The sequence below is a fragment of the Symphalangus syndactylus genome, chromosome 1, assembly GCF_028878055.3.
Source record: "Symphalangus syndactylus isolate Jambi chromosome 1, NHGRI_mSymSyn1-v2.1_pri, whole genome shotgun sequence".
In the NCBI taxonomy this organism is placed as follows: domain Eukaryota; kingdom Metazoa; phylum Chordata; class Mammalia; order Primates; family Hylobatidae; genus Symphalangus; species Symphalangus syndactylus.
Window position 1 is genome coordinate 76,714,876 of NC_072423.2, and position 21,460 is coordinate 76,736,335.

Here is a 21,460-nt window from a genome sequence, read left to right on the forward strand (position 1 = left end):
CATAAAGCAAGTCCTTAGTGACCTACAAAGAGACTTAGACTCCCACACAATAATAATGGGAGACTTTAACACCCCATTGTTAACATTAGACAGATCAATGAGACAGAAAGTTAACAAGGATATCCAGGAATTGAACTCAGCTCTGCACCAAGCAGACCTAATAGACATCTACAGAACTCTCCACCCCAAATCAACAGAATATACATTCTTTTCAGCACCACACCACACCTATTCCAAAATTGACCACATAGTTGGAAGTAAAGCTCTCCTCTGCAAATGTAAAAGAACAGAAATTATAACAAACTGTCTCTCAGACCACAGTGCAATCAAATTAGAACTCAAGATTAAGAAACTCACCCAAAACCACTCAACTACATGGAAACTGAAGAACCTGCTCCTGAATGACTACTGGGTACATAACAAAATGAAGACAGAAATAAAGATGTTCTTTGAAACCAATGAGAACAAAGACACAACATACCAGAATCTCTGGGACACATTCAAAGCAGTCTGTAGAGGGAAATTTATAGCACTAAATGCCCACAAGAGAAAGCAGGAAAGATCTAAAATTGATACCCTAACATCACAATTAAAAGAACTAGAGAAGCAAGAACAAACACATTCAAAAGCTAGCAGAAGGCAAGAAATAACTAAGATCAGAGCAGAACTGAAGGAGATAGAGACACAAAAACTCTTCAATAAATCAATGAAGCCAGGGGCTGGTTTTTTGAAAAAATCAACAAAATTGATAGACCGCTAGCAAGACTAATAAAGAAGAAAAGAGAGAAGAATCAAATAGACGCAATAAAAAATGACAAAGGGGATATCACCACCGATCCCATAGAAATACAAACTACCATCAGAGAATACCATAAACACTTCTCCGCAAATAAACTAGAAAATCTAGAAGAAATGGATAAATTCCTCGACACATACACTCTCCCAAGATTAAACCAGGAAGAAGTTGAATCTCTGAACAAACCAATAACAGGCTCTGAAATTGAGAAAATAATTAATAGCTTACCAACCAAAAAAAGTCCAGGACCAGACGGATTCACAGCCAAATTCTACCAGAGGTACAAGGAGGAGCTGGTACCATTCCTTCTGAAATTATTCCAATCAATAGAAAAAGAGGGAATCCTCACTAACTCATTTTATGAGGCCAGCATCATCCTGATACCAAAGCCTGGCAGAGACACAACAAAAAAAGAGAATTTTAGACCAATATTCTTGATGAACATTGATGCAAAAATCCTCAATAAAATACTGGCAAACTGAATCCAGCAACACATCAAAAAGCTTATCCACCATGATCAAGTGGACTTCATCCCTGGGATGCAAGGCTGGTTCAACATACGAAAATCAATAAACATAATCCAGCATATAAACAGAGCCAAAAACAAAAAACACATGATTATCTCAATAGATGCAGAAAAGGCCTTTGACAAAATTCAACAACACTTCATGCTAAAAACTCTGAATAAATTAGGTATTGATGGGACATATCTCAAAATAATAAGAGCTATCTATGACAAACCCACAGCCAATATCATACTGAATGGGCAAAAACTGGAAGCACTCCCTTTGAAAACTGGCACAAGACACGGATGCCCTCTCTCACCACTCCTATTCAACATAGTGCTGGAAGTTCTGGCCATGGCGATCAGGCAGGAGAAGGAAATAAAGTGCATTCAATTAGGAAAGGGGAAGCCAAATTGTCCCTGTTTGCAGATGACATGATTGTATATCTAGAAAACCCCATCGTCTCAGCCCAAAATCTCCTTAAGCTGGTAAGCAACTTCAGCAAAGTCTCAGGATACAAAATCAATGTGCAAAAATCACAAGCATTCTTATACACCAATAACAGACAAACAGAGAGCCAAATCATGAGTGAACTCCCATTCACAATTGCTTCAAAGAGAATAAAATATCTAGGAATCCAACTTACAAGGGATGTGAAGGACCTCTTCAAGGAGAACTACAAACACTGCTCAATGAAACAAAAGAGGATACAAACAAATGGAAGAACATTCCATGCTCATGGGTAGGAAGAATCAATATTGTGAAAATGGCCATACTGCCCAAGGTAATTTATAGATTCAATGCCATCCCCATCAAGCTACCAATGACTTTCTTCACAGAATTGGAAAAAACTACCTTAAAGTTCATATGGAACCAAAAAAGAGCCCGCATTGCCAAGTCAATTCTAAGCCAAAAGAACAAAGCTGCAGGCATCACGCCACCTGACTTCAAACTATACTACAAGGCTACAGCAACCAAAACAGCATGGTACTGGTACCAAAGCAGAGATATAGACCAATGGAACAGAACAGAGCCCTCAGAAATAATGCCGCGTATCTACAACCATCTGACCTTTGACAAACCTGACAAAAACAAGAAATGGGGAAAGGATTCCCTATTTAATAAATGGTGCTGGGAAAACTGGCTAGCCATATGTAGAAAGCTGAAACTGGATCCCTTCCTTACACTTTATACAAAAATTAATTCAAGATGGATTAAAGACTTAAATGTTAGACTTAAAACCATAAAAACCCTAGAAGAAAACCTAGGCAATACCATTCAGGACATAGGCATGGGCAAGGGCTTCATGACTAAAACACCAAAAGCAATGGCAACAAAAGCCAAAATTGACAAATGGGATCTAATTAAACTAAAGAGCTTCTGCACAGCAAAAGAAACCACCATCAGAGTGAACAGGCAACCTATAGAATGAGAGAAAATTTTTGCAATCTACTCATCTGACAAAGGGCTAATATCCAGAATCTACAAAGAACTCAAACAAATTTAGAAGAAAAAAACAAACAACCCCATCAAAAAGTGGGCAAAGGATATGAACAGACACTTCTCAAAAGAAGACATTTATGCAGCCAAAAAACACATGAAAAAATGCTCATCATCACTGGCCATCAGAGAAATGCAAATGAAAACCACAATGAGATACCATCTCACACCAGTTAGAATGGCGATCATTAAAAAGTCAGGAAACAACAGGTGCTGGAGAGGATGTGGAGAAATAGGAACACTTTTACACTGTTGGTGGGACTTTAAACTAGTTCAACCATTGTGGAAGTCAGTGTGGCGATTCCCCGGGGATCTAGAACTAGAAATACCATTCAACCCAGCCATCCCATTACTGGGTATATACCCAAAGGATTATAAATCATGCTGCTATAAAGACATATGCATATGTATGTTTATTGCAGCACTATTCACAATATCAAAGACTTGGATCCAACCCTAATGTCCATCAATGATAGAATGGATTAAGAAAATGTGACACATATACACCATGGAATACCATGCAGCCATAAAAAATGATGAGTTCATGTCCTTTGTAGGGACGTGGACGAAGCTGGAAACCATCATTCTCAGCAAACTATCGCAAGGGCAAAAAACCAAACACTGCATGTTCTCACTCATAGGTGGGAATTGAAAAATGAGAACACTTGGACACAGGAAGGGGAACATCACACACTGGGACCTGTTGTGGGGTGGGGGGGTGGGGGAGGGATAGCATTAGGAGATACACCTAATGTAAATGACGAGTTAATAGGTGCAGCACACCAACATGGCGCATGTATACATATGTAACAAACCTGCACATTGTGCACATGTGTACCCTAAAACTTAAAGTATAATAATAAAAAAAAAGGGAAAACAAATGAGAAAGGCACGGTCTATAGTTATGTCAATAGGGACAAACTGCAGTTTTAGTCAAATACGTGTCATCTTTGTAGTAGATTTTGACAGGTAAATTCTAAATTTATTTTCTTCTTGATAAGTAAATGTGATGCTTAATGACATGGCAGGTGTTAGTATCTTACGTCATTTATTGAAGATCTACTAAAACCTTTCAAAGCATGTGAGCCAGTGCTCCTGAGGAAAGCAGTGACATACATGCTTTCTCCTGATGTCTCCAAGTATGTTAAATTCATTAAAGCTATTCCTGAACAATATAAAGGAAGTTCCCTCAGTAAGATAAATCTTCCCAATCTTTTGCCCCAGGAGAGAATGTGGATTATAGAAAAATAGTGGGTGTGAGTAAAGTGGGAAATTATTTGGGTAATGAGAATATATTTTTTTCTTTGGGGCAAGGAAGCAAATCATGAAAACAAGATTGGAATACAGAAATATGATACTAATATATATGGTAAATTCTTGAGAAAGGCTGATAAAACAAAATTTTAAAACACAGAAACAATAAAGAATACAAGATTTAGAACAAAGTTTATGAAAAAAGTGTAAAAAAATACATTCTTGTTCAGAATATATAAAGAACTCTTACAAATCAACAACAAAAAGGCAATCAATTAAAACATGGTCAAAGGATAATGACCAGGTTTTTCATCTAAGAACATAGACAATGGCCAGTAACCACATGAAAGGATGGTCAACATCAAAGGGAAAAGCAAATCAAAACCACAATGAGGTACCACTTCACACCACTAGAATGCCTATAATAAAAAAGATAAAAAATAAATACTGGAAAAGATGTGGAGAAATTGGAACCCTCATACACTGCTGGTGGAAATGTAAAATTGTACAGCTGTGTTGAATAACAGCCTGACAGTTCCTTGAGATTAAACACAGTTACCATTTGACCTCGATTCCCACTTGAGTATTTACTCAAGAGGAACATATGTCCACGTATGTGTCCACAGTACATTATTCATAATAGTTAAAACCTGGAAACAATACAAATGTCCATCAACTGTTAAATAAAATGTAATATTTCTCTGCAACAGAAAATTAATTGCAAATAAGAGGAAATAAACTACTGATACATGCTGTACGATACAGATGAGCCTTGAAAACATTATGCTAAGTAAAATAACCCAGACACAAAAAGCCAATGTTTTATGATTTCACTTATATAATATGCCTGGCATAGGTAAATTCATAGAGACAGAAAGTAGAATACAGGTTACTAGGGATGAAGAGAAGGATTATGGGAAGATATTTAATGGGTACAGAGTTTCTATTAGGGATGATGAAAAAATTCTAGAAATGGATAGTAGTGATTGTTGTATGACATTGTGAATGTACTTAATGCCACTGAACTACGGAGTTAAAAATTGTTAAAATGCTAAATTTTATATTATGTATATTTCACCAGAACTTTAAAAAAGAATTGACAAAGTTTAGAGCATTTTAAACAGAATACAAGATTTAAACTAAAAAATTCAAGAAAAAACTACATTTAAAAATTATTTTAAATTAAATATCAACTTAACCTTCTCCCCCAAATCAATTAATCTTATAATTATATTAACAACATAAAAACCATATGATTATGTATTAGATGCAGAAAAAGCATTTGAGAAAATTGAACATTTTTCATTAAAAAAATAATCTCAGCAAACTGGAGATACAAGAGAATTTCCTCGAGATGTCAAAGTGCATCTTTAAAATACCTAATGCTAACATTCTATGTAATGATGAAAGACTGAATGCTTTCCCCTAAGATCGAGAAGGCATGTGTCAGCTCTTACCACTTCTATTCAACACTGTACTGCAAATTCGAGCCACTGTAATCACTTTTTAAAAGGGAGTTGGGAGAAGGAAGAAAGGAAGGAAGAAAAAAAGGAAGAAAGAAGGGAGGAAGGAAGAAATGGAGGAAAACAAAAGGCATCTAGACTGAAAAGAAATAGGTAAAACTATCTTTATTCACAGACATAATCATCTATGTGGAAAACCAAGTGAAACCAATTACAACGTTACTGGCACCAATGAGTTTTGCCACATTGCAGGATACATGATCAATATATAAAAATCAATTGTAATTCTATATGTTAGAAATAAACTGCTAGGAATTGAAATTTAAAAAATAATACTTTATAATAGCATTAAAATATAAAATTCTTGGGAATATACCTGACACTATGCAAAATATCTGTACAATGATAACTAAAAAGTATTGTTGAGAAAAATCAAAGAAGATCTAAGAAAATACCTTATTCACAGGTTGAGAGACTCATCATAGTTAAGATGTTCATTCTTTCTCATGACATAATGCAATCACAGTCCAAATCCAAGCAGGTATTTTGTAGAAATTGACAATTGATTTTAAGACTTTCATGGCATGTAGATGACACAGAAATGTGCAGTAACTCCGAAAAAAACAAAAGAATAAATTTAGAGGAAAAATACAACCCAGTTTGAAGAATTATTACAAAGCTACAAAAATCATAACAGTGTGATTCTGGGATAAAGATAAAGAGATCAATAGAACAGAACAGAGTCCAGAAACCAAGTATACATAAAACACACATACACACACACACACACACACACACACACTCTCTCTCTCTCTCTCTCTCTCTTAAAACATGACTGGTCAAGTGACTGCTTATGAACTGTAATTGCTTGATACATGAGTCTAGCATCTCTTGGCCTTAAATCACTACCATAACCTTGAAGAAGTTGATGATGCCTTTGTTTTCTGAGAACAGTTTCAGTGTGCAAGCTGACAGTTCCATAGAGATGGAACAAGTGTAGAGCCAGAAAAAAAAGGGATACACACAGACTTTTTAAGACTTTTTTTAAAGCTATGGAAGATGATAAACTAATGAGGCATAAGTATACTTTTCATTATGAATGTTTATGTTTTCACATCTTTCAGTAATGTGTATAAGAAAAAGTATTTAACGTGGTATTTGTTAACCAAGCAACCCATTCACTATTTATATTTATTTCAGAAATCCATGATTTAAATTTAATTCATAATTTATGGCAACATACCTTCATCTACTTCTGCAGTTATGTTTCCTTGTACACCTGCTGCATCTGAAACAGTCAAATATTATTAATAATGTTTAAGTTAAACAAGAGACATTATCATGTAGCCCTATTGTATGTCAAGGAGGGTTGATCAACACTAACTTGAAAATCTGAAATCCAAAATGCTGTACAATTTGAAACTTCTTGAGCACACGCATGATACCACAACTGGAAAGGTCCACACCTGACCTCATGTGGCAGGCTGTGGTGGAAACACAGTTAAAACTTTGTTACATGCAAAACATTTTTGTAAAACATTGTACAGGCCAGATGTGATGACTCACGCCTGTAACCCCAGCACTTTGGGAGGCTGAGGCAAGTGGATCACCTGAAGTCAGGAGTTCAAGACCAGCCTGGCCAACATGGTGAAACCGTCTCTACAGAAAATACAAAAATTAGCCTGGTGTGGCTGCACGCACCTGTAGTCCCAGCTACTTGGGAGGCTGGGGCAGGAGGATTGCTTGAACCTGGGAGGCAGAGGTTGCAGTGAGCTGAGATTATACCACTTCACTCCAGTCTGGGCGACAGATCAAGACTCTGTGCCCCACTGCACCCCCCTACCCCGGGCAAAAAAAGAAAAAAAAGTAAAACATTATGTAGAATTATCTTCAGGCTATATGCATAAGGTATATACGAAACATAAATGTATTTCACGTTTACTCTTGGGTACCATCCCTAAGGTATTTATTTCATTAGGTGTATACAAATATTCCAAAATCTGAAAAAATCCACTTTTGGTCCTCCCAAACATTTTGGACAAGGGATATTCTAGAAAAATAAAATTTATTTTCAGTGTGACAGAAAATAAGAGATTGACTTATTGAACTTGAACTTACCAAAATTTTCTGAAGCTGCTCAATTTTGTCCGCTCGCTTTTTCATTCTAATTTTTAACATGGCATTTTCTATTTTAAGCCTAAAATATATATTTTAAAATAATTATTCTCAGACATAATTTTTTTTAAATCATATAAATTCTGAACAAACATCTGAAGGAATAATTATATAAATTCTGAGACATCTGAAAAGTTGAAAATTGAGAAACTGTTATTTTTCTACCTTTGTTTTGTGGATGATGTGTAAAATTAAAAATAATGTAGAAAATTTATGCATTTCAAAATAGCTTAAAGCCGAAATTTTTCCTTGGCTTCACATAGACATACTTATTATCTTAACTGATACAATTCTCCTACTACACTACTCGTTTGCTTTATAAATACTCAAGATATTTTGTATGTTGCTTTAAATCGTACTTTTGCACGTGGTCTGACATCTCCTCAGCACATCTTGGAGTCTCTGTGCATTGATCCTGCATTTCTTGCAACTAAAACAAAGAATTAAAAACAATCTTTAGGTGTGGAAATAACCCAAATGCCCATCAATAGGTGAATGAATGAACAAAATATGGTTATATATAAAATACTGTTTTTAGACTATCACAATCTATTTTATTAAAAAATGATAATCTAGGACAAATCGACCTATTACCTGTTTTTTTTTGTTTTTTTTTTTGAGACAGAGTCTCGCTCTGTTGCCCAGGCTGGAGTGCAGTGGCACCATCTCAGCTCACCGCAAGCTCCGCCTCCTGGGTTCACACCATTCTCCTGCCTCAGCCTCCCGAGCAGCTGGGACTACAGGCGCCTGCCACCATGCCTGGCTAATTTTATGTGTTTTTAGTAGAGACGGGGTTTCACTGTGTTAGCCAGGATGGTCTCGATCTCCTGACCTCGTGATCCACCCATCTCGGTCTCCCAAAGTGCTGGGATTACAGGCGTGAGCCACCGCGCCCGGCCCCTATTACCTGTTTTTTAACTAAATTTTACTGGAATGCAGCCACACCCCTTCAGTCTGCATATTGTTTACGGCTACTTTTGTGCTGTAACTGTAGTGATGAGTTGTTGCAACAGGGATCTTATGGCTCACAAAGTCTCAAATAATACTACTTGGCCTTTTACAGAAAAGTTTACTGACCTATGCTCTAGGATTAAAACACAATATTTTTCTTTTGTAATTTATATTTTATCAGATACTCAAATTTACAAAATTGGTAAAATGGAGAAACACAGGAAATTCTAGTAAGCATTTATATTTTTCAATTCCAAACACCACTATATCAACTATAATTTCTTTTCTTTTTTGTCTGTATGCATTTAATTTTTGTTGTAGCAAGAAAACTTGCACTTTTTTTTTTTAAGACAGAGTCTTGCTCAGCCACCGAGGCTGGAGTGCAGTGGCACCATCTTGGCTCACTGCAACCTCCACCCCCCCAGGTTCAAGCGATTCTCCTGCCTCAGCCTCCCGAGTAGCTGGGACTACAGGCATGCACCACCACCATGCCCAGCTAATTTTTGTATCTTTTTTAGTAGAGATGGGGTTTCACCATGTTGGCCAGGATGGTCTCAAATTCCTGGCCTCAGGTGACCCACCTGCTTCAGCCTCCCAAAGTGCTTGGATTACAGGCGTGAGCCACCACGCTCGACCCATTTTTAACATTTAAAACTAAGCATCATCTTTCCTTTCCAGGGAAACCACAAGAAAATTTTAAAATAAACAGAAAAATAATTAAAATAGATAGATTCTCCTATTGAGTGGCAGGGCTCACATCATCATTAGGAGAGAATTTATTTAAAAGTGTCATCTTAAAATGCAGGGATGTCCATTGACACGCCAAAGGAGAAGCCACGTTGTCAAAATGCCCACTTGACCCACCCAAACATCTCAAACCTACCCTTTGCTGACCTTCTATAACCCCATTTGTAAAGTTTTTTGTTTTTGTTTTAAGCAAGAGAAAGTAGACACATACATGTTGGCAAATGCTAACTGTCCATAGTCATATGACTACGACTACAGCCCAATATAAAGTCAGAGTAAAGATTTTCATCAAAATACTAATTTATTCTGCAGAATGGCCTTTCTGTACCAGTTAACCAGAAACCCATGAAATAAGTAAGCACAAGTCTTTATTCACACAGAAAAGTAGAGATTAAAAAAAGAAAATTTTCTGAAACATTCCATTAGACATTATCCCCTGAATTAATCTGGCTTGTCTCCACGTGGCAATGAAAAAAATCACTAAAAATATACTGTAAAAAGAAAAAAGAATTCTCTAATCTTCTGTGAGAAATGATGTGTAATTCTCAACTTTCATAAAGGGAAATAGTGTAAGAAAAATATTTATAATTATAAAACATGGCAGAGATTGAGAAATGGGTGTATTATAATCAAATTTTAATAAAATTAATTATAATGAAAATACAAAAGAAAGCTCTCCACTGAAACTAGTGTCCTGAAACACTTGATATTATTTAACCAGCTACAGAGTAACTGTTGACATGCTAAGTTTCATACATACTTGACTTCTCATCTGGCCTAATTTCTTTTTTGAATTTCGTGTCTCATCTTCTAAATTAACACGATGTTGTGATGAAATCTCTAGCATAGCTTCTGACAGCAATTGTTTGTTCAGGGCATCACCCACTTCTCGTTGAAGCTGTCTCACGACTACCTGGTAAGATGTTATTTTTGTTACTGATTTTACATATCACCTTATTATTAAATTTTGTCAATAATATTTAACTCTAATATATACACTTTGAAAAATATCACCACACACTGATTTTTCTTCTCCTCCTCATGTGTACACATTCCTGTTTATTACTGAATCCAGTTAAGGATAAAGAAGGTGTTATCTTTGTGCCAAACTGGTGCTGTGTTACTCATACAACAGATTCAGCGCACTGATGAATGTGCAATGTTTAAAAACCTTCTGAGGTCTCAAAAAGAAACAGGTATGTGGGTGGGACTGGTGGCAGTGAATTTTACACTGCAATGTTTTCCCTCTTTTTTATAAGAAGCAGCTCAAATCAACCTCAGAGTTCCTCACATATTCAGTCACCAGCTCAAATCCTTCCAATAGATTTCCCTCTCAGAAGAAAACTAACATTCCAATGGCCTTAGAGGCTCTAGTTAACCTGGCTTCCACTTCCCTCCCTGACCCCAGCTGCTGTCTCTCTTCCCTACTCCCACTGTTCCTACCACCCCTCGTTAGTCTAAAAATGAGGATCCAATGTGAAACTAATAAATCACAGACAGCTAAGCTGATCTTTGTACTGGACAACCTTATATCCAAATGAGAGTCATTGAGCCTTGGAATAAAAATTACGACCATATTTTTGACTGAAAAATTGAAAGTAAGTTATAAATGCCAGTGGGAAGATTAAATCAAATATGGTTTGGCCAACATTTACCACATTTTCCCCATATTATAATGTAAGAAAGATGTCTTTAAAGAATGGAATGGTTGTATCAATATATAATTTGAGACTGAATTATTTTCAGATTTAAGTCAAATTGACATGAATAAAAATAAAATTATACCAACTAAGATACATTAAAAGCTATTGAGGAAGAATAATTATAAAATAGGAAATACACTGTAGTTCATCTGGGAAATCTGGAATTAACTGTCAAAGTAATCTAATTAATTGAATCAATTTCAAAATAACACTTTAGGTATGAATATTGATACTTACTTCTCCTTCTTCTTTCTCTTTTTCATATTGGCATTGTCTTTCTTTTAAAAGAGTGCATTCCTTCATCAACCTCTTATTGTTCTCTTCTAGCTTTCTACAGTCAGCTTGAAGTTCTTCTACAGTATCTTCACATTTGGTATCTTCACATTTGGCTTGGATATTAATTATTGTTTTTTCCCAATTGTCAGCTTTCTTGTGAGCATCATTACATTGCTGTTGAATTAACAGATTTTGGCTTTGTAGTTGAAATAGTCCATCCTCTACAGATTGCTGCTTTCTCACGTATTTCTCCCAAATTCGTTGGTCATTTTGGTACATGTGTTCAATGTCCTTCAATCGACACTGTGTTTGGCTTAGGACTCCTTGCAGGTGTTCTATACCCAACGTCTTTTCTTTGAGAGCCTCTCTTTCATAACGGAGCTCAGTTTCCAGGCCACTGGATGTACTCTCAGCTTTAGAAAGTTGCTGAGAAAGAATCTGAATGTGAGAATACCTATTTTCTAGTAAATGACACCATTCATTCACTGTGCTCTGGAAAGCAAGCTGTAGGTCTCTTTTTGATGACTGACATTGATCATGATCACATAGGGCAGCAGCCAGTCCACAACGGTATGATTCCATTTCTGCTTCCAGTCTTGACTTGCTTTGTTTTTCCTTCTCTAGCTCAAAATTGAGCATTGTATTCTCATCCATCAGAACATTAAGCTCTTTACTATACTGGGTTATTGTTTTTGTTAATGTTTCCTCATCCAGCTTTAGAGTCTTTTCAAGGTCTTCGTTGTTTTCCTTTATAATTTCAATATTTTTGAAATATTTATTTTTAGTTTCCTGGTTCTGATGTTTTATTGTGTCAATTTCCAGCCCAAGTCTGGCAATTTCATCCCGAATCAAGTGATTTTCCTGCCACAGGTCTCTTTCTTTTCCATGAGTATGAGAATTCTAAATAAAACAAAGAAAACTTTCAACTAGCACCCAATAAAATGACATATTATGATTTCTTCTGAAACTAAATAAGTAATAACCTGTACATTTATACAATGAAAGAGTTGCCATCTGGATATCCAACTGGAAAGAAAAAGTTGAATCAAAACCTCAACCCTTTTAGAGCGTAAATTCTCAAAAGTTCAAAAACGTATTTGAAGACAATGAATCTATGAAAGCAAAAAAAAAAGAAACCACTAGAAATTCTTTAAGAATCTGATTTTTTTAAAAAAAGGCTTTTACTGAATTTCAACAAACCCAAAAACATAAATGATTAATAACTATGATTACATTTAGAAACTGGGTTTACACACTAACGTCTAACCTTTACTTTCCCTATGGTAAGAGCCTTAGCTCTGCAGATATCTGGACAGATGAAATTTTCCAAATTCCTTAAGTTTCTTTTTCCTGTGAATATTTTATAGATAATTCTACTTTTCTTACACTTTTAGAGTCAGTTTTAACAATGACATGTATTGATAAATGACAGATCTAGGCATTGTAGTAAGCACTTTTGTATGCATACATCAATAAATTCATTTAGTTATCACAATTCTGCAGGGAAAGGTTAAAAATAGAAGCAAGCTGCTGGATTTTTCCTAGGTCCTCTGACTCTGCTTCTAGTGCTCCTCCACCAGATCACAGTTACTTCCATGGGGTAGATATGCAAATACAGTAGAAACCTTTTCTTTCAAAACACCAAAGAAGATGAAATTTATAAAGCTCTTCTTAGGAAATCCTGAGATTATGTACTCTTATGATAACTTTTATTTCCTTTTCACAATGTTTGAAACCATAATTAATGCAAAATAGGGAAAACTACACTGAACTATGTCACTAGGAACAAATTACTTACCAACAAAATATCACTAAGTATATATATTATGGGATATTATTGTTTTCCAAAGGTCTTTGAGCTGAAATAAAATATAACTTTGAAGCCAAAACTTATAATAAATAATTGTAGCTATAAGTATCATTTATTTTTAAGATGAAATAAAATTTGTGGTTTGTTTTAGAACTAAATCACATATATAAAGTCAAAGGGATATTCTAAGTAATATTAATAAAATAAAATTAGAAATGTAAAATTTTACCAAACATTAATTTACCTGATTTGAGTTACTTCTTACAGTCTTCAATTCCACTTCCAATGATCTGAGAGTCAGTTTAAGTTGTTTCACTTCAGTTTGTGTCACATATTGCTCTTCCATTATTTTTAACTCTTCTGTATCTTTTTCAAACAACTCTTCAGCCTTTATTCTTTCTTCTTCTTCTTCTTGTAAGATAAATCTGTAGTTAAATATACTTATCTTAAAATCCTTTAAAAACAAAACACTCACATGCTGGTTTATTATCCTAATAAAGTGTCCATGTTCTTGAATATTTTTTCTTTCTAGTTTTCATGTTAATTTCTTACTTCGATGTCTTCCAAAGAAGACATATAAATTGAAAGGTAGTAAGGAATGAACATCCTGCTAATTGATTAGCTTCTGTTACTAGTAATTCTAGTAAATATTATGGAAAAGGATGTTGAAAATTATTAGGTAAAGTTACAAGTTAAAAATTACCTTTTCTTCAGAAAATAATAATTACTCCTCAGTCAGGGTGAATCATTTAGAGTTAGCTAATTTACAAAAAGTTATTTTTTATAAACAAGTTGATACCTTCACTAGAAATAAATTTTCATCTTCATGAAATACTGCAGGTATCCCTAAACATGATTTACATTGTAAGACAGCACCTTCAGATGCCTTCTTGCAACATGTATCTCCAGATGACAATAATCCAAGACTAAGCTAAGGAATCTAAGATGTTACCCCATACGTTTTACGTTTCTTTTTCTGGTAACACTTTTGACTTATTCTATTGATTAGTATGTATTTTACAAACAATTTTAAAATCCATTCTGAAACAAGACAAGATCTAATATTTAAACAACAAAGAATAATATCTGCCTTCCGCATAGAAGTTTGAATTAATTTAAACTCTGTAGCAGAGACAGATGTTCACTAAGCTAATCAGTAATCACTTTCCATTTTACTTTACATTCGCTGCATATTAAAACCGGGCCAGGCGTGTTTGCTCACACTGTAATCCCAGAACTTTGGGAGGCCAAAGCCAGCAGATAAGTGGCGGTCAGGAGTTTCAGACCAGTCTGGCCAAAATGGCAAAACCTCATCTCTACTTAAAAAAAAAAAAAAAAAAAAAACAGAAATTAGAAAGGCATGGTGACGTATGCCTGTAATCCCAGCTACTTGGGAGGCTGCGGCACAAGAATCGCTTGAACCTGGAAGCAGAGGCTGCAGTGAGCCGAGATTTCACTGCTGCACTCCAATCTGGGTGACAGCGCAAGACTCTGTCTCAAAAGGACAAAAAAAAAACAACTGGTTAATTTTAAAAATAATTACTGTGGGTGGAGAAAAGTATACATTTCATACTCAAATTATAAATTGTAAACTTTCTTAAGAACAACTTAGTAATATTAATCAAAGATCTGTTGTAAAAAGCTCCTCTACTCTAACCAGATAGCTCTATTTTGAAAAATTTGTCCAAAGAAATAGAAATGTAGAAAACTATGGATATGTAAGATGTTTCTTACAGCATTAATACAAAAAATTAAAACCCCCAATTTCAATTTATTAAATAATGAAATTTCCATAGGGTGGAATTCTATATAGCCATTAAAATAATGATTTAAAGGAATATGCAATTATTAGAGAAGTATTCACAATTAAGAACTTGTGATTTTTAACCCAAAAATTTCACGTTCCACAATTTTAGGAGGTTTTTTTCTCTATTAAAAAGTAAGTCAGCTATTACAAAAATTATCCTACATATCCTTAGTATAAATAGTTCAAATATTTCTTTAAAACTAGAATGTGATACCTCAAATTACAGAGCTTTTTCTTCCTTTCAAGATTCTGATGCTCTAACTGTGATTTGGTTTTGTCTGTTTCAGATAGTACCTTTTGTAGTACGATAATATTATTTTTCATTTTTTGAAATTTTACTTTAAGTCGTTCACAGTAACATTTTTTATCCTCTATTGATCTTTCACATGAAGCTGTTGCATTCTTGATTTTCAACAGGCTAACAAAATCTGTCACCGGGAGAAAACAAAATAGAGATAAAATACATGAGTAGGTTTTTAAATACAAAGGACTATGCATTTCAACATGGCACTCATTCATACACCGAATGAACATGTACAAATTAAGTGCTTGCAATGTGGAAAATATTTTGGAAAGCTCTTCAGATAAAACAGACAACACATCTGATCTTGTTTAGCTTCAAGTGTAGTAAAGAACACAGACAAAAATGTGACAATTACAAATTCAGATAGAAGCTATAAGAATACACAGTTGTTTTAGTCACATAAGAGAATATGACCTTTACTTGGCTCAGGGAAGATTTCCCTGAGGAAGAGAAGGATACACTGAGAAATAAAAAATGAGAAGGAAGCAGTTGAGCCAAGGAGGAAGCAAAGCACTCTGGCTAGTCTGCTGCAGGCGCTGGAGCTCTGCAGCAATCTGCTTCCAGCCAAGAGGGAGCAACAGGTGCTGATTTTCCTCCTTACCCGAAACAACCAAAAACAACAGACAAGGGCCGGGCGCGGTGGCTCACGCCTGTAATCCCAGCACTTTGGGAGGCCGAGGCGGGTGGATCACGAGGTCAGGAGATCGAGACCATCCTGGCTAACACGGTGAAACCCCCGTCTCTACTAAAAATACAAAAAATTAGCCGGGCGCGGTGGCGGGCGCCTGTAATCCCAGCTACTCGGAGAGGCTGAGGCAGGAGAATGGCGTGAACCCGGGAGGCGGAGCTTGCAGTGAGCCGAGATGGCGCCACTGCACTCCAGTCTGGGCGACAGAGCGAAACTCCGTCTCAAAAAAAAAAAAAAAAAAAAAAAAAAAAACAACAGACAAAATATATTAAAAAATGATTTTCAACACAGTGGTCTTCAGATAATAAAGACGGTCATCACTAAAACACAGGAAACAAATGTAGGCCTTTTTGTTGACAGAGCTGCTTTTGTTGACAGAGCTTCCAGGCCATGACAAAGCGAGAAAATCTGACATAGATTCCCTGAGCTGGGGTGGTGACGCTAAGAATCCGATAAAACAAAAGCAGAGAGAAATCACAGGACAGAACACTGGAGAGGAGAAAGCAGCAGAGGAAACAAACCCTGGAGATCTGCAGAGGTCCCCTCTAAAGTATTTGGTGGAATAATGAAAAAAATGGATGTGTGCTAGGAAACTTCCTAAGACCAAGGGGTGGTGAGCGGTGGGGTAACACGATAGAAAAAGATGAGAAACCAAGCCTGCTGTTCACAAAGTGCCCAGAAGAGGGTCCAATCCCAAGAGCCAGGCCCAAAACACTCATACTTCACAGGACAATAAATAATCTGAAAACTCTTGCCTCGGGAGTGGCAAATTACTCAAAATCTAAAAGCAAGAACAAAAAGAATTCTGTTTATAAGTAAATCACTGTACCCCAAACAAAGCTCGAGACAGTAAGTGGAGGCATGAAAGGTATTTCTTTAAAAATCAAACCACACTTGCAGAAATGTAAATTACAATGTCAGAGGTAAAACTACAGTGGAGGAAAATAAACACAGATCACAATGGTAAATTTGTCATGATGAGCTACGAGAAACCTTCAAGCTACTAATATATAAATCCCCAAATAGAAAGGAACAAAGTCAGAAAAGAAAATTGAAAAATAATTGGCCAAAAACATTCTAAACTTGGCAAAATCCATATTCCCATAGATCCAGGAAGGAACTGCCTGGGACAAAAAGATAAAAGTGTACCATTGTCATTTTCTTATACCATCTATGATGTGGTATAACATTACTTGAAGGTAGACTGTGATAGGTTAAAATTATATACTATAAATCCTAAATAAACCACTGAGATAGCAAACAGAGAGTTATATATAATAAACCAAAAAAGAAATATGAAATTAAATCACAGAAAATAGCTGATTAAAGGAAAGCAGAAAAAGAAGGGGAACAAATAACAGCGAGACTAACAGCAATCAAACAGCACAATGACAGACCAACTTAACTATATTGAATATCACATTATAAATGAAACTGGTCTACAAGCCTCAATTAAAATGCAGACTGCCAGATTCGATAAGAAAGCAATACCCAATTACATGCTGTCTATAAGAAATGTACGGTAAATGTAAAGACACAAATCGGCTGCAAGAATAGAAAAAGATACATGCTAACACTTGACAGAAGACTACTGAGAAGAAATGGTTCAATTAATATCAAAGTAGATTTCATAGCAAAACAATTTCCAGCAATAAATAAGATCATGTCATAATGATAAAAGTTTCAGTTAATCAAGAAGATATAATAGTCCTAAATGTTTATGCCCCTAATAACATAAGAAATTCAAAATACATGAGGCCAAAGTAGATAGAACTATAAAAAGAAATAGACAATTTCTAAGTAATCTGAAGTCTCGATACCCTTTACTCAGGAAGTGATAGAACAAGGAGGCAGAAAATTAGCAAGAATAGAGCAGACTTAAACAACACCATGCCTTTCAAGTACCTATGGAACACTTACCAAAACAGACAATATTTTAGGCCATACAATAAATCTCATTAAAAAGATTAAGTAAAAAGAATGTAAGTCATACAAAGTACATATCCTGACCACAAATCAATGATATTAGAAACCAATAACAAAAATAATGCTAAGAAATACTCAAATACATGAAAACTAAGAAATACACATCTAAATAATGCTGGTTCAAAGAGATGATGAAAAAAGAAAATATTTTGAACTGAATCAAAATGAAAAAATAACATATCAGGGTTTGTAGAATGCAGCAACAACTTCACCTAAATACAAATTTTTAGCACTAAATGTCAATATTAGAAGAGTCTCAAATCAATAACCCTGACTTCTACCTTAAGAAAATGAAAATAAATAAATGAATACATAAATAATAAAATAAAATCAGAGAATTAAACCCAAAGCAAGCAGAGGGATAAAAAACAAAACCACCTGCTGTGGTCTGAATGTTTGTGTTCTCAAAAGTTTATATGCTGAAACCTAATCACAAGGGCGGATTTTTAGAGGTAGTCATATCATGAGAGCCAAGCCCTCATGAATGGGATTAGTGTTCTTACACAACACACCCCAGAGAGCTCCTCCGCCCCTTCTGCCATGTGAGGACACAGAGAAAAAGAACACATGTATGATCCAGGAAGGTTCCTTACCACACAGCAAATTTGACAGCACCTTGACCTTGGACTCTGCAGACTCCAGAACTGTAAGAAATCATTTTCTACTGTTTATAAGCTACCCAGTCTATGGTATTTTGTTATACTACTGGTTTCAGGAAAAAAAAAAAAAAAAAAGGAAGATCAGCAACACCAAACACTTTGGGAGATTGATAAATGTTAGAAATCTCTATTTACCCTGGCTGATCAGGAAGAAGAGAAGACACAAATCACTAATTTCAGAAATGAGTAATGTCACATGATTATAGACCGTACAGATACAAAAAAAAACCAAGGTGACATTATAATTTTTATGTGTAAACATGAGAAAATAGATAAAATTAACAAATTCCTTAAAAGGGAAAATTACTAAATCTCAACCAAGAAGGAATAAATAACCTGAATTGCCCTAAATCTAAAAAACAAACTTCAGTCATAGCTGAGGACTGTCCTAGCAAAAGAAATTCAAACTCAACTAGCTATGGCAGTGAACTCCACTAAACATTTTCAGAAGAAATAAACAATTCAACACTGACTCTCAAAAAAGAAACAAAAAAGAGTACATCCCAACTCACTCTTTAATGTTACCATTGCCCTGAACCAAAACCAGACAATGGTATTACCAATAAAAAAAACGCCCTCATGAGCATGAATGTAAAAATTGAACCAATTTGTGAAACAACCAAGACATCCTCCAATACGTGAATGAATAAACTGTGGTTAAACAGCCAAACAATGGAATATTACTCCATGCTAAAAAGATATGACAAATCAAACCATGAAAATACATGAAGGAACCATACATGCATATTACCAAGTCAAACAAGCCAACCTAAAAAGGCTACTTTCTTTTTTTTTTTTTAAGACAGAGCCTTACTCTGTCTCCCAGACTGGAGTGCGATGACGCAAGCTTGGCTAACTGCAACCTCTGCCTCCCAGCTTCAAGCAATTCTCCTGCTTCAGCCTCCTGAGTAGCTGGGATTACAGGCGCCTGCCACCACACCCGGCTACTTTTTGTATTTTTAGTAGAGACAGGGTTTCGCCATGTTGGCCAGGCTGGTCTTGAACTCCTGACCTCAGGTGATCCACCCATCTCGGCCTCCCAAAAGTGCTGGGATTACAGGCGTGAGCCACCGTGCCCGGCTTAAAAAGGCTACTTTCTGTATGATTCCAACTATATGACTTTCTGGACAATGTAAAACTATGGATATGGTAAAAAGATCAGTGGCTGCCAGAGGATGAGGGACACCAGGAAAGGATACACAGACAGAGTACTGAGGACTTTTAGGGAGGTGAAAATAATGTATATGACACGCATACATGTCAGTGTACCTTAAGACCAAACCCATACGATGTATATAGCACCAGTGTACAATGCACACTACGGGCTGCAGGTGATTCTGATGTGCCAATGTAGGCTCATCCATTATAGCAACTGTACCACTATGGGGAGGGTTACTGATACGGAGGGAGGCTACATATGTGTGCAGGTAGAAGGTATTTGAAAAATCTCTGTACCTTCCTCTCAATTTTGCTGTGAACATAAAACTGGCCAAATAAATAAAAATAAAGTCTTTATAATAAACCAATAAAGACTTTATCATAACTTATTTAGCAAATTGAATCCAACAGTATAATAAAAGGACAATGCATCATAAACAAATGGGTTTTTTTCCCAGGACTGCAGGGTTGGCTTAACATTCAAACATCATTGTTATTTGCCAGATTAACAACGGAAAACAGTAGATCCACAGAATCATCTCGACAGATAGAGGCATTTGATACAATTCAACACTCATTTCTGATTTTGTAAAAATGAAAAAGTCTCAGCAAAATAAGAATCCAGGGACCTTCTTCAGCATGATAAAGAACATCTATGATGAACCTACAGCTAACATGTATCATGGTGAAAAACTGAATATGTTCTCCAGAAGATGAAGAACAACATAGGAATGTCTGCTTTCACTGCTTTTATGCAGCATTGTTCTGAAGATTCTAGCTAGCGCAGTCAGGCAAGAAAAAGAAATAAAAGTCATCCCAGTTGAAAAAATAAATAAAACTGTCTTTGTACACAACCATGACCACACAATAGGTTTGGGTAAACTCTAACCTGTGGGCCAGCTTCTTGTCTTCGTCAATGAGCACAGCTGTGTTCATTAATTGTACAGGTTGTCTATGGCTGCTCTCATATTACAATGGCAGAGTCTATCAGCTACAACAGAGACCCCTTTTGCCACAAGTCTTTAATAAGAAGGTACTTTGAGAAAGAAAAGGTTTGAAAATCTTTGGTCTATGTAGAAAATCTGATCAAATCTACCAAGAATTAATAAGTGAGTAGTATTAGTACCAGGACTAATAAGTGAGTTCAGTAAGATTGAAGTATGCAAAACCAACATACAAAAATCAACTGTATTTCCATACACTCATGATAAACAATCAGATTAAATCTTTAAGCATATGATTTACAACTACAACAAAAACTGAAACAGAGATAAATCTGATAAACTATAGAAAGATGTATACACTAAAAACTACAAAATATTACTGAAAAATTAAATATGACTTACATAAATGCAGACATCCATTTTTTTAAAGAGTAGGAAGATTCATTATTGTTAAGATGTCCATTCTCCATAAATTATCTATAAATGCAACACAATTCTAACCTAATGTCCAACAAGCCAGCACTTGTTGGACATTTTTAAATGACGAGGTGATTCTAAATTTCTTTTAAATTGACAAGCTGATTCTAAAGTTCATGTGGAAATGCAAAATCTAGCATAGGCAAAACACAACGAAGAACAGAAAAATCAGCTTCAACAATTATCATACATCAACAGTAACCAAAACACTTGGCCACTGGTACAGGATGAATACCCCTTATTAAAAATGCTTGGG

General features: G+C 35.6%; 1 protein-coding gene across 7 annotated transcripts in view; it reads right to left on the reverse strand.

Moving 5' to 3' along the window:
- LOC134736893 (ankyrin repeat domain-containing protein 62) overlaps positions 1-21,460 on the reverse strand; it is a 103,888-nt gene that overhangs the window by 58,593 nt on the left and 23,835 nt on the right. Inside the window, exons 11-19 of one of the 7 annotated variants that reach the window (XR_010121347.1) lie at positions 15,203-15,416; positions 13,426-13,606; positions 11,333-12,271; positions 10,153-10,305; positions 8,054-8,124; positions 7,638-7,716; positions 6,763-6,807; positions 5,975-6,133; positions 3,698-4,706 (exon numbers count right to left, since the gene is read on the reverse strand). Coding sequence is in view for 4 of the 7 variants with exons in the window: in XM_063641348.1 (XP_063497418.1) it covers positions 6,781-6,807; positions 7,638-7,716; positions 8,054-8,124; positions 10,153-10,305; positions 11,333-12,271; positions 13,426-13,606; positions 15,203-15,416 (1,664 nt within the window). In the remaining 3 variants the exon portion in view is untranslated. Of the gene's footprint in view, positions 1-3,697; positions 4,707-5,834; positions 6,134-6,762; positions 6,808-7,637; positions 7,717-8,053; positions 8,125-10,007; positions 10,306-11,332; positions 12,272-13,425; positions 13,607-15,202; positions 15,417-21,460 lie in introns of those variants that run through there. The other 6 variants (XR_010121346.1, XM_063641348.1, XM_063641353.1 and 3 more) reach the window with 6 other exon arrangements.